Source organism: Sinocyclocheilus anshuiensis, unplaced genomic scaffold (assembly GCF_001515605.1).
Source record: "Sinocyclocheilus anshuiensis isolate Anshui unplaced genomic scaffold, SAMN03320099.WGS_v1.1 scaffold206, whole genome shotgun sequence".
Classification (NCBI taxonomy): domain Eukaryota; kingdom Metazoa; phylum Chordata; class Actinopteri; order Cypriniformes; family Cyprinidae; genus Sinocyclocheilus; species Sinocyclocheilus anshuiensis.
In genome coordinates, this window is record NW_015542358.1 from 354217 (window position 1) to 367686 (window position 13470).

The 13470-nt window shown below is 33.8% G+C and overlaps 1 protein-coding gene across 1 annotated transcript in view; it reads left to right on the forward strand.

The window, feature by feature from the left end:
- Positions 1 to 10882, forward strand: part of LOC107691862 (signal-induced proliferation-associated 1-like protein 2) — a 48255-nt gene extending 37373 nt beyond the window's left edge. The window contains exons 10-16 of the mRNA XM_016490685.1: positions 96 to 126; positions 581 to 704; positions 5595 to 5693; positions 5852 to 5936; positions 7075 to 7153; positions 7277 to 7478; positions 10804 to 10882. Coding sequence (XP_016346171.1) covers positions 96 to 126; positions 581 to 704; positions 5595 to 5693; positions 5852 to 5936; positions 7075 to 7153; positions 7277 to 7459 — 601 coding nt within the window. The 3' untranslated portion in view covers positions 7460 to 7478; positions 10804 to 10882. The remainder of the gene's footprint in view (positions 1 to 95; positions 127 to 580; positions 705 to 5594; positions 5694 to 5851; positions 5937 to 7074; positions 7154 to 7276; positions 7479 to 10803) is intronic.
- The last annotated feature ends 2588 nt before the right edge of the window (positions 10883 to 13470 follow it).

Sequence of the window (13470 nt, forward strand, 5' to 3'; positions counted from 1 at the left end):
TATATATACTGTATATATATATATATATATACACTTTTGGTTTTCATCCATCAAATATAATCAAAATAAATAAATAATGTATAACTGTTATTCAGTACTTTTGTACTCGGTGGGACAAAAGAGAAAGTAAGATGAATATGATCAGAAAATAGAGGAAATATTTATTTATTTATATGATTGATTGATTGATTTGAGACTTTTGTTTTTAACTCTGTATAAAACTGTTTTTTATTGATGCCAAACTTATTATGTATAACTTATTTAAACTTTTTGGTTTGCATCCATAAAATAAAATTTGAATGAATGAATGATACCCAGTGAGACAAAAGAGAAAGTATGATGAATTACAACAAGAAAATGCAAGAAATATTTCATTGATTAATTTGAAAGAACCTTTCATTTGTAGCATTTAATTCTCTGTATTACATTGTATGCATGCTACATACATATATGACAGTACCATCACTTTGAGGTTTAAATTCAAGCAAAAATAACTGCATTGTTATATACATTTACCATGATATTTTGGTCATACTGCCACTTCTACTCATTGATGGTTTCGTTCCTCCTCTCTGTCTAGTTTGGGTGTGATCAGGGGCCTGAAGATAGGCCATCGGTCAGTGATGTGACCTTGAGATCCTCCTGCATGGAAAGTGCAGAAAGAAACTCCAGAGCTCTGAGCCTCCATAACTCCATCACTAAGAGTAAGTGTTTCAGGTTAAATTTATTATTTTTAAATGACTCATGTAGTTAATGTTATAAGTTCACACCCCTGTTGCTACAGCAGGCCATTATTTGCAGTGGGTTAATAAATAAGCCTTCATATAGGTACGTCTACAATGACTGTGTGGCTTCAAAACATATAAAGCTTCATTGGTAATCTATAAGTGCAGTTTCCAAAAGTACAGATGGGATCTTTAGATATATTAAACCGTGAGAGGTTTAACTCTGTAATTAATTGAAAAGCAGCAGGAGTTCTTTCATTTAATCTAAAGGCTGGAATGTGTGCAAATCTGAACAGATTTTACAGATCATACACATGGTTACAGAGGAACTTATCAACACTAATAAATGTTTCTCATTTTCATTTACTTTAATTTTATTTAAATTAATTAAAACTAAAACTGAAATAAAGATTAAAAGAAACTATATAGACACATAAAAAAATAAATGAATAAAAAAATGACAAAACACACAACGAAATTACTACACTTGCTCTGACATTCAGCAACTAGTGTTGACTCATCCATAATGCAAATTGGGGCAAAAGTTGTGTTTTGTTTGTACTGCATGTAGTACTTTTCATCCTTAAAATTCTGCTGATTCATTTCTAGAAATCAGTTAATACTGAATGAAATAATTTAAAACAATTAAAAAAAAATTGCTCTTACTGTGATTTTTTCCATTACTAAAACTGTTCACAGAAATTCTAGGTTGGTATTTTTTATGTATTCAAATATTTTAGTAATATATAAATGGGGAAAGTGTTAATTTTACATCCCTTTTAAGAAGAAAGAAAGAAAGTAAATATTGCTACAGTATTTACTTATGTGTATTATATTGGTTTGTTATATTGCTACTTTAGTTTAATTAATATTTTAATGATTAGTTGTCTTTCTTCCTTTTTTTAAGTAACACAAATGTAGGAAACATTCCTTGAATATTTTACATAAGAAAAATACATATAGAAAGATACATTTAGATAATATTCCTCATCTGTTACTACTGGTGTTCCTCAAGGCTCTGTCTTGGGCCCTCTTTTATTTATTATCTACCTATTACACCTTGGCCATATTTTTAGGAAATTTGGTATTAAATTCTAATGCTATGCAGATGATACCCAGCTCTATTTGTCCTCCAAGCCTCTACTCTTCTTTCTCCTTTCCTTTTGGACTGTTTAGATGAAATCAAAGCAAAGCCTGGTTCTAAACCAAATTTGGCAAAATCCGACAGCTTTTCACTTACTATTGATAATGCCATCTCTCCCCTATTTGGATGGATTTGTGGATGGATGGATGGAATGGATGGGTGGATGGATGGATGGATGGACGGACGGATAGATAGATGTGTTAGTAGATATATAGTTAGATAGAATTATCGTATTTTGCTCTGCTCATCACCTCATCATCCTATATATTCTTTTGTCTTTAGCTACAGGGAGGCTCCATTCCTCCTCTTCCTCTGGGAGGTTTCATTTTCCCTTACTCCTGCATTCAGTCTCTTTTGTTTCTGAGCCCTTGTAGTGTAAATGCTGCCTGTTTAAAAATAAGCTGATCTACGACCAACCTCCCCTCCATAAGCAAATTCAGCAAGCTTTAAAAGATACAAATCATGGCCTGAATGGCACTGACATTTTCAAATGAGTGTAAAGCTCGGACAGATGGGGGCTAGGCTAGGGCTGGTTGGGATAAGGGTATTAAATGGCCTCAAATCAAGACACTGTCTCTGGGCCATCTGTTCTGTGCCTCTGCCCCTTGATTGTTGAGCGGTTACATCTCTCCAGGCCCTCCTTTAAAATGCATATGGATGCATTTGTGTGTGAATACTCAACAAACTCAGACTGTCAGTAGCAACCACCTTTTACTTTGTCCAATTTGGGTCAAAGCAGCAGTTATAATTCATTTGCAAATGATTCAAAAACCAAGCCTAACTGCAGTTCAAATGTTATATTCACATATATAAATATGATCAATTAAATGTTATATTTTCATGTGTGTGGAAAGTTTGATTTGTAGTATTAGCGCTAGGAAAATAACCCGTTTTTGGTGGTCTGTCCGAGGATGAATTTTTCTTCAGAAACGTTTACCGTACTGTACATAAAACAGCCACCAAAGGGAAATAATGCCTAATGTGGCAACAAAAAAAAAAAACTAAATAAAAAAATAAATACAAAAACAGACCAACAGATGGTGCTGATTGCTTTAAAAACGTCAGGTCATGTTATCTTTCTCTCCTAATTACTTGCTAACCCTAGTCTTGCTATTGAAAATTGGACCAGAAGTAACGAATGCAAGAGCATCATCATGTTATCATTATCAGCTTCAAAATAAGGCATATAATAACACTCATAAACTCCCTAAAGCATCTTCCCTTGTATGCAAATTCAAGGCCGCAGTTGGGAATTATATATTATATATAAATTATATTTATATTAATATTACATTATTCAGAATATTTCAGCTCTGAATAATGCTTCTTCATCATTGTGAAAAAAAGTGAAAGTGAAGTGTGGCCAAATATGGCCCATACTCGGAATTTGTGCTCTGCATTTAACCCATCCAAGTGCACGCACGCACACACACACGGAGCAGTGGGGGTTCAGGGCCTTGCTCAAGGGTGTCACCTCAGTCGTGGTATTGAAGATGGAAGAGAGCACTGGTTATTCAGTCCCCCACCTACAATTCCTGCCGGACCTGAGACTCAAACCCACAACCTTCGGGTTACAAGTCCGACTCTCTATCCATTAGGCCACGACTTCCCCAAAAAAGCAGTTGTCTTAATTGTACTAACTGTGCACATGTAGTGTACTTAAAATCCTAATCATATTTTTTAAAAACTGTACTTGCAGATGATATAATATTAATAAAATAGAATAAAAGGCCACTGCTATTCTTGACATAAAGAGAGACACTTTCTTGTCTATAAACACACTTAAGTATACTTTTAAACAGTGCACTTTGTAATAATGTAAAATTAAAAGTTTTGCCTTAAAGCCATTTTAAATCATTAAAAAAGTGTACACTTATTTTAATGTGCTGACTAACATACTAAAGCACATGTAAAATACTTGATTACAATTTTAACTATAGTACTTTTCAGTTATACATTTAAAGTGAATATATTTGAAATGTACAAAATTGCAAACTCATCATTACAAATATATTTAAATACATGACATACACGTTTCAGTAGAAATGACATTTAAAGTATATTTTAAATGCTTGTCAGTATGTTCAGCAGTACTTTAACGATATTTCAAAGATAATAGAAGTAATTATGAAAAAGATGTAAAAATGTAAAAGATATAAAGATGTGCTTAACTCCTACTACTTAAGTGGATCAGAAAGCATTCTAAAGTTCAGCTAATTGCATTAAATATACATTTCAACTATAATACATATAATATAATTTATATGTAACTTTAATTAACATGCTGTTAAGTGTCAGAAAACATTACATTTCACTCTTTTAAACTATTTTTTCCGTAATAAGTCATATATTTAAATACATGACATACACGTTTCGGTAGAAATGACATTTAAAGTATATTTTAAATGCTTGTCAGTACGTTCAGCAGTACTTTAACGATATTTCAAAGATAATAGAAGTAATTATGAAATTATATATAAAGATGTGCTTAAGTCCTACTACTTAAGTGGATCAGAAAGCATTCTAAAGTTCAGCTAATTGCATTAAATATACATTTCAACTATAATACATATAATATAATTTATATGTAACTTTAATTAACATGCTGTTAAGTGTCAGAAAACATTACATTTCACTCTTTTAAACTATTTTTTCCGTAATAAGTCATCATACATCATACATCCTACATCATGCCTTTCACATAGACGTACATATAAACTGTAAAAAAAAAAAGTTTATTAATAGATTTTGAATAACTTTTAATACTATATTCAGATTTAACAACAGACTAAAGGCCTATTTACACTTCTGCGTCAGATTCATGCTGTAAGCTCTGCATAGTTGCAGTGGTTAAAGTGTATCCTGTGCCGTACGTCTCTCCAGTGTAACTTTAGACGTACATATAAACTGTAAAAAAAAAAGTTTATTAATAGATTTTGAATAACTTTTAATACTATATTCAGATTTAAAAACAGACTAAAGGCCTATTTACACTTCTGCGTCAGATTCATGCTGTAAGCTCTGCATAGTTGCAGTGGTTAAAGTGTATCCTGTGCCGTACGTCTCTCCAGTGTAACTCATGTTGCATCTACACAGACCGCAACAGCTGTGATTGGTCAGCTTTGTAACAAGAGACCCTCAGGATGATAAAAAAAAAAGATGCAATAACTTCACGTGCATTGGGAATGAATGTAACGGAGAACAGAGGTGGTCATAAACCATAAACGAATCTAGTGATCCAAAAATGTCCATAATGTATTTGTTTATGCACAGAACAATAATTTCAGTCTTAACATGACAAATGAATAGAGAATTCCACTAAACTCCAAAGAGTTGCAAATTTGACTGTCTACACTAAAAAGAAAGAGGTGTAGAAACAATTTTAACTAAGAAATTGCTAGTGAATTTCACAATTAATTATAAAGAAACAGCATGCAACACATTGATTTAAACATGAATGTTTGAAGTATAAAGACTGGTATGTAGTATGTAAAACGTGTCAATAGTATGTAAAACGTTCTCCAATAATCTTAGTTTTATTCACAATTTTGAAAAATCATTCAGAATCATCAGTTGCTTCACTGGGTCAATGTTGACTAAAGAATTCAAAATATTTTTTTTATCATTGTCTTTTCGAGACCAAAAACACTTCTCGTAGATGCCAACAAATAATAAATCTAAATACTCCACAAAGCCCTTTTACAATATATTTTTGTTGATTTCAGTTCTCTCAGAGACAGCCGATTCGTCTGAGGAAGAGTGGCAGTCGATTTCTGATCTGGCCAACGCCTGCCGGAACATTCTGGAAGCTTTGTCTCGAGAAGGTGAGAAATGGCAATTTTCAGTGGATGAAATGTGTTTGAACATGTGAAAGTGTGAGTTGGAGTGAGTCAGTGTAGTTTGTTCACTGAAAAGAGCTGGTCTGGTAACTTTTCTGTGACGAGATGGAATATTAACAATGTCATTTCCTGCTGGGTTTCAGACCGGACGTCGGGAGATGGATCACAAGCGTCCCCAGAAACCCAGCTAGGTCAGACAGACACCAGGTTCATAGATATCAAGGACAGGTGAGGCTCTCATCGCACCATGAACTCTTTGACATTAGATTATTCAGTACTCAAAACACGAGGCAAGGCAGTTAGCAAATGTTCCTTTACAACTCAAAGAGAACTTCAATTCTGACAGCTTTTGCTGAAAATGCAGCTTTGATCACAGGAATAAATTACATTTTACAATATAATTGTTATACTATTTCACAGTATTTTTTTACTGCATTTTCTGTGTGCAGACTTTAATAAACCACATGCTTGCTTTAACTTTGGAACTTCGGAAGAACAAAATTGCTCAAAATATTTGAAAAATAATAACTTTAGAAACAACTTTGAAGTTTAATGTTCAAACAGTGGCCAAATAAGGCACAGGTGTATTTCTCAGAAAATGATGCAAAATTTATATCATATAATAATACACTACCAGTCAAAAGTTTAGAATAATGAAAAATGTTTTGTTTTTTAAATAAGTTTAGTTCGCTCATTTATTTGAGCAAACATGCGCTTAAAACACTAATATTGTAAAATATTATTACAATTTAAAATAACTGTTTTCTATGTGAATATATGGTAAAATATAATTTATTTCTGTGATCAAAGCTGAATTTTCAGCATCATTACTCCAGTCTTCAGTGTCACATGAATATGCCGATTTGCTGCTTAATTTTAACAATTAGTATTGATGCTCAATCTTGTGTCTTTACTGTCACTTTTGATCAATTTTATGTCTTCGTTAAAATTTTTTTTACATTTTTTTAAACTTAATCCAAACTATATCATGATTTTTACAAAATATTAAGCGGCAAAAAGAGTTTTTAATATTGCTAATAATCAGAAATGTTTCTTGAGCAGCACATCAGCATATTAGAATAATTTCTGAAGATCATGTGACACTGAAGACTGGAGTAATGATGCTGAAAAAAATTCAGCTTTGATCAGAGAAATAAATTACATTTTACAATATATTCACATAGAAAACAGTTATTTTAAATTGTAATAATATTTCACAATATTACAGTTTTTACTGTAATTTTGATCAAATAAATTCAGCCTTTGTGAGCAGAAGAGACTTCTTTCAAAATCAGAATTAATCCAAATGCTTGACTGGACATCATTTTGTTTTTTGGTGTTCTTCTTTCTCTCCCTGCCTTCGCAGTGACTCGCCTGGTCACCTTGAGGAGAAAGTGTCCCAGTTAGAGGCCATGCTGAAGCGACTGCAGGATGACCTCCAAAAGGTACTTTGTCCTCTGTGGGTTTGTCACATCACAGCTCTCTCTGTCGCAGCACACTGTAACCCCTTCAAATATCTCCCATTCAATACATCCACCCATCCTTGTCTGTATATCTGCCCTGTCCAGTCCTTGCCCTCTTCGCTACTTCAAAGAGCCACTGCTACTTCACAGAGCCAATCACACAGAGGGACTGTAGAGGTAGGGCGGGACAAGCAAAAGAAACCTGTCTTGTCATTGAGCAGGGTGAACAGAGGAGATGAGAAGATTGCTGGAGGGACAATGGGCAGCCATGCTCACTCTCAACACTAACCCACCAATGGCAGTTAAGGCAAGTAGAGCATGAGATTTTTACTAAATCAGTAACAAAAAAACAACAACATGTGTGACAGTTCTCACTTGATTAACAACAAAATGAAAGAAATAGTTCACCCCAAAATGACCTCTCCCTCAGGCCATCCAAGATGTAGGTGAGTTTGATTCTTCATCAGATTTGGAGAAATGTAGCATTGCATCAGTGTCTCAGCAATGGATGCTCTGCAGTGAATGGGTGCCGTCAGAATAACAGCTGATAAAAACATCACAATAATCCACAAGTAATCCACACCACTCCAGTCCATCAATTAACATCTGGAGAAGTGAAAAGGTGTGTGTTTGTAAGAAAGAAAATCCATAAGACATTTTAAAATTTAAAACGTTGGCTAAAATATGAGTCCTTTATCCGTAAAATTGCTTTCTTCAGGGAAAAAGTTGTGTGGTCTGAATCAGGAGAGGAATATGCACAGATACCGTTTACAAGAAAAACAGTCCTAAACAGCTCTAAACAAAAATATGGGTGGATTTTGATGTAAGAGGAAGTGTTATTATTATGAAATATGGACTTATTTTAGCTGGAAGCGATGGTTTTAAGTTAAAAAGTCTTAATGAATGGATTCTAATCAGTTCAGTCAATTTTAACTGATGGACTGGAGTGGTGTGGATTATTGTGATGTTTTTATCAGCTGTTTGGACTCTCATTCTGACGGTACCCATTCACTGCAGAGCATCCATTGCTGAGACACTGATGCAATGCTGCATTTCTCCAAATCTGATGAAGAAACAAACTCATCTACATCTTGGATGGCCTGAGGATGAGTACAGTTCATTTTAAAGTGAACTATTCCTTGAAGGATGTGAAGGAGGTGATGTTATTAGTTAATGCATTAACTAACCTTAACTAATGGGGCCTTATTGTAAAGTGTTACCACATATTTTTATGTGATGCTCTTCATTAACAGGGATTTGTCCATTTAGATAAATGACTCAATCTTCAGTTTCTTGGTTTGGAATAGCAGTTTTAAGAGACAGTGTTAAATTGGAATATGTTGTAGTAATCACAGTAAATGATGTACTGTATAATTACATGCAACTAACCTTAAATCAAACCCTAATCCTAACCCTACGCATGTTGTTAATTAATATTACACCATAGCAAGGACACCTTAAGACAAAGTGTAACCTAATCATTTATTAGAGAATGGAAAACATAATCTTAAAGCTTAGGGGGTTAAGTTTTTTTTTTGCCATTTCCTATTTTACAACAACACAAAATGGGCAAAATGTAATATAATAATCTAATGATTTAAAGTAGAGCATTAACTGTTCATTATTTAATATGAATTATTATTATTATTACTGCTCCTGGATTCGAAAAAAGACAGCATTTTTGGCATAATTTGCTTGAATTTTACCATAAAGTTGTGAAAGATTCTGCCAAGCCTAACTTCTATTGAACCTGAACATTCCTTTAAATGATGAATTATCTCGACACATTAACATTTCACACACTTTTCAAAATAATTTTCCTGCTTATGGTAGCTAAATTTCTTTAGCGTTGTAATTTTGTTGTTATTGCTCATTCGCTACAATGGATATTAGGAAATGGAAAGATTTGAGGTTAATTGTGATTGGCTGGTCAGCACACAGAGTAGGCGTGTCATAGTGTGTGTGTGTGTGTGTGTGTACACACACACACACACACACACACACACACATTATAGATTTACTGCAGACCATTAACACCAACTCACAACTGTATAACTTAAGTGTATGTACACTTAATAATATTATAGCTTTAAGGTCCCTCAGGATGAATATTAAAGCCGATCCAGGGTCTCAGTTCTCTTTTGTTTGATCCCATTATCCACATAAAGTCAGGAAGGGAAAGCGAGGGTGAGCATGGTTGATTGCATAAGGTCCCACAGTTATCCAGCACACTCATAGATAAATCATAGCTTACTGAAGACTTCGGTCACCTTGAGAGAAAAGTGTGGCCTTATAAAATATGATTATTATACATACACAGATAACAGTCTACCTTGAATTACTACCATGTTTAGAGGCATCATTGCTCTTTCAGTGTTTTTTATGCATTAATATCATTTAGGATAATGATACATGGAAAATGCATGTATTTTTCTTTTCAAGAATGCCCAGTGCTTAATGAATGGTCTTATCACTGATGCATGTCTGATGCCACGTTTGGACTTTAAAAATTTTTTTTTGCTGCAATCAAGAACTAATTTGCATGCAGGTTCTGATTTACTAAGATAACTAATAAAAGCTACTAATTTGCTTCTTCAATCTACAATATACAGAAATGTATTCAAAATGTCTACTGTGGAAAAATAAGCACCCCCTTCAGTTTTGTAGGCGATCTTTCATCCACTTGCCATTAATAACCTGTAGATATTTTGTATAATTGTCTGTCAGTCCTCCATTATGCACATATTTTTTTTAGGATTGCTTGATGATTACTTTTATTATTAAGAATGCATTCAATTGATCAAAAGTAGCAAAGACAATTAAATTTTTCTTTTGTTTGTGCTATTTGTTTAGGGTTTACGAACAAACCAGAGCAGTATAATAAGGTTCATATAAAGCGTGGCCATCCAGTTTAGTGATTTTCTACTAATTTTCACTTGTTATTATTTGTTGGATTTGATTGTAGTTACTGAAGATGTAGGGGTGTGCTAACTTTTTCCACACAAGAAATGGAAATGTAAGCTGTCCAAATAATTACTAAATATGCATTCCAAGTGAAATTTGTTAAATTATATTGATATTTAATGTATTGCCATTTGTGAAATGCCAATCAAATATATAAAAAAGTTTTGGGTCAGTAAGATGCATTTATTTATTTTGTTCAAAAATTCATAATTTTAAAATCTATTTAGGCCTACATAGAAAACAGTTATTTTAAATTGTAATAATATTTCACAATATTACAGTTTTTTTTCATTTTGATCCAATAAATGCAGCCTTGGTGAGCATAAGACACTTCTTTCAAAAATATTTAATAATTTTACAGACACCAAACACTGTACATGCATGCAAAACTGCATATAAAAAATTCAGTTATATATGTTTTTAGTATAGCAAGTGATCAAAGGATCAGTGTTTGCATTGCAGCATGTAATAGTGTGGCGTATTTTGTTGTATGTGCAAGTCAAGTAATCCATCCTTTCCCCAGCTTCAGCCATTGTCTTCTTCATCTGTGTGTCATTCCACCGACATATTCAGGCATAGCAACCCCTCATGTGGCGTGGATGTGTCCTGCCAATACAGAGTGAGAACGCTCGACCCTGAAAGTCATTATGTTTGCATGCCTCCCACAGGAGAAAGAGGACAAGGCAATGCTGCAAGCAGAGGTGCAAAATCTCAGGCAGAACAACCAGCGGTTGCAGGAGGAGTCCCAGAGCACCGTGGCACGGCTCATTAAAGTCACAGAACTGCTCTGCAACGTCAACAAACCCTGCTAGCATCGAAGGCCAAACCATGGCAGCGAGAAAGATCAGAAGACGCATGAAAAGGCCAATGAAAATGTTAGCAAATCCCTACAAATGTCTCTTAAGTGACAAGACCATCGATAAGCCTTACTAGAAAGTGCACGAAAACAAACAAATTATACATAGAATTAACATCTCTGTTGCACCCTAAAAGGTTTTCAGGACTAGATTTAAGTAGTCCCATCACTGTGACAGCTTGTTAACAATGATAGCCTTTGGTGCAAGATCTGATCTCAATCATTGGCTAATGTTGTTCAAAAACATCTGACTGTCCAAAAGTCATTATTTGCAACCCTCAGATTCGACTTTGGAAACATGAAATGTTCAAAATCATATTATCTTTAAGTATTTTTCATCAGATTCCTACATAGTGAACCGGAGGGTCACAAGCAAACGATCGTGTCCAGATCCCAAGCAATACATTCACCTTATTTGTGTTGAAATAGGTGGCTTCAGACTATGACCTTCAGTGTATATACTAGAGGAAAATTATTAACATGTCAGTGTGATTGTAACCCTGTATTAACCATCACAGTATCAGAAATAGGTAGAGCCCGTTCTAACCTTTTCTCTGTTGGCTGTGGGTAAAAGGCTTCTTGCTTATCTTTAGAGTGAATACGCTAACAAAACATCAGGAGCGATGCAAACCGACAATGAAAATCATAAAATGCGTGCATTTTGGTGAACTAGTACATTTTTTGTTTGTGACTACCCTTGTGAAAAAGAAGTGTGCTTAATTGTGTTGAATGTGCACTTGTACTATCTTAAAAGTATATTTAAAAAAGAAATTACTTGCAGATAAGATATGAAATAAAAGGCCATTTAATGTAAGTGTAATTAAAGAGAAACACTTTCATGTCTACGTTTCTTAAGTACACTTTTAAAAAGTCACAGTGTCAATTTCTTTTAAAGTACATTTTAAATCAGCTTCAGTAATCCTTTGTTGTGTTTTAAAGAACTTATTTTGATTTGATTGACATTTGATTATAATTTTAACTAGTGCGTTATTCAATATTGCATTTAAAGTTAATACATTTTGAATGTACTAAATTACAAATGTGTAATTACAAATGTATTTAAATACATGACCTACAAGTTTCAATAGAAATTATATTTTAGTTTATCGTAAATGCTCATCAGTGCATTCGACAGTACATTTTAACCATATTCCAAAGACAAGACAATTATGAAATTACAGGAAAATAAATGCTACTTAAGTGGGTCAAAAAGGCACTCTAAAGTGCTTTTTGCATTTAATATAAATTAATTGCAATTGCATCAATTATAAATTGCATTTAATATAAATTTAAACTATTACTATAATGCATAACATGCTAAGTGTCTGAAAACAATACATTCAGTTCACACTTAAGTTTATTCTTTTAAAGTAAAAAAAAAAAAATTTTTTAAAGTGTATGTCTTTTTCACAAGGGTACAACATGCCAGACAAGTCGAAATGATTTTCTATGGTAATTGACTTGAACCTGGAATGTTATTTTAGCACTGACAATTTGAGGTGAAAATTAATTCCTGCTTTAAATAGCCACTTGAATTCAGAATTCAGGCATCAGATTTCCGCACTGGTATAATTCACTGGACTTTGTATATTTTATGACGCATACCAGAGACAAAATGCTCATTTCATGCCTTTTCACAGTTGTAGAGCTGTCCATTTGGATGTACTTTTGTCCATAATGGGACAAAGTGTATGACATGATCTTTGAAATTTCTTCCCCCCCTCCCCCTTTTTTTTTTGGTATGAAGCCTTATGCCTGATCCCACTGAATCTGAAAGAGCCTTGCAGACGCCTGCTTGAAGATGAAGTAGGGCTCTTGATTTGAGAAGAAAACAATTCTTAGTGTAAAGTTACTAAGGAAAGCATGACTTAAAATAGAGCATTTCTATTTATAAAGATTGCAGCCAGACTAGTTCTACTTTGTTCTCACACAAATTGCCTAGAGTGCTGTATGCTGAACTGTGAGACAGCACATATTTATAAAACTGCTATTTTGTCTTTTATTTTCCATATTGCACCCAAATATCACTCTTTACCTCACCTAAAGGTGCACTGATAATGTGACGAGAAGAAGAGCAAAATGACTGGACTCTTGCCTGCACACACTCGAACGAAAACGAAACGCACGACACCACCGCAAAGGGAAACGAAATGTTACATAACCATCCTTCAGCATTACTGTACATCATACATGTCTTCTCCCCTTCAAATGTTTTTTTTATTTCTTTTTTTTTATTTTAGAGTCACTGTGATAACCTGGTACCAGCAGATTCTGATGTATTACCATGACATTATAAATCTATATCTTTATTCCTCTCTGTGAAGAAGTGTAGAGCCAAAATAAGTGTTACTTCCCTCTGATGTGTGTAAATCTGTATCCAGATGGAACTGGAGTTTAGTTGTTGCCATTAGTGGAGAATTTGTTGAATTTGATGAATGCAGAGAGACAGGAAGTAGGCTACACTGATGCAATCGGTGAT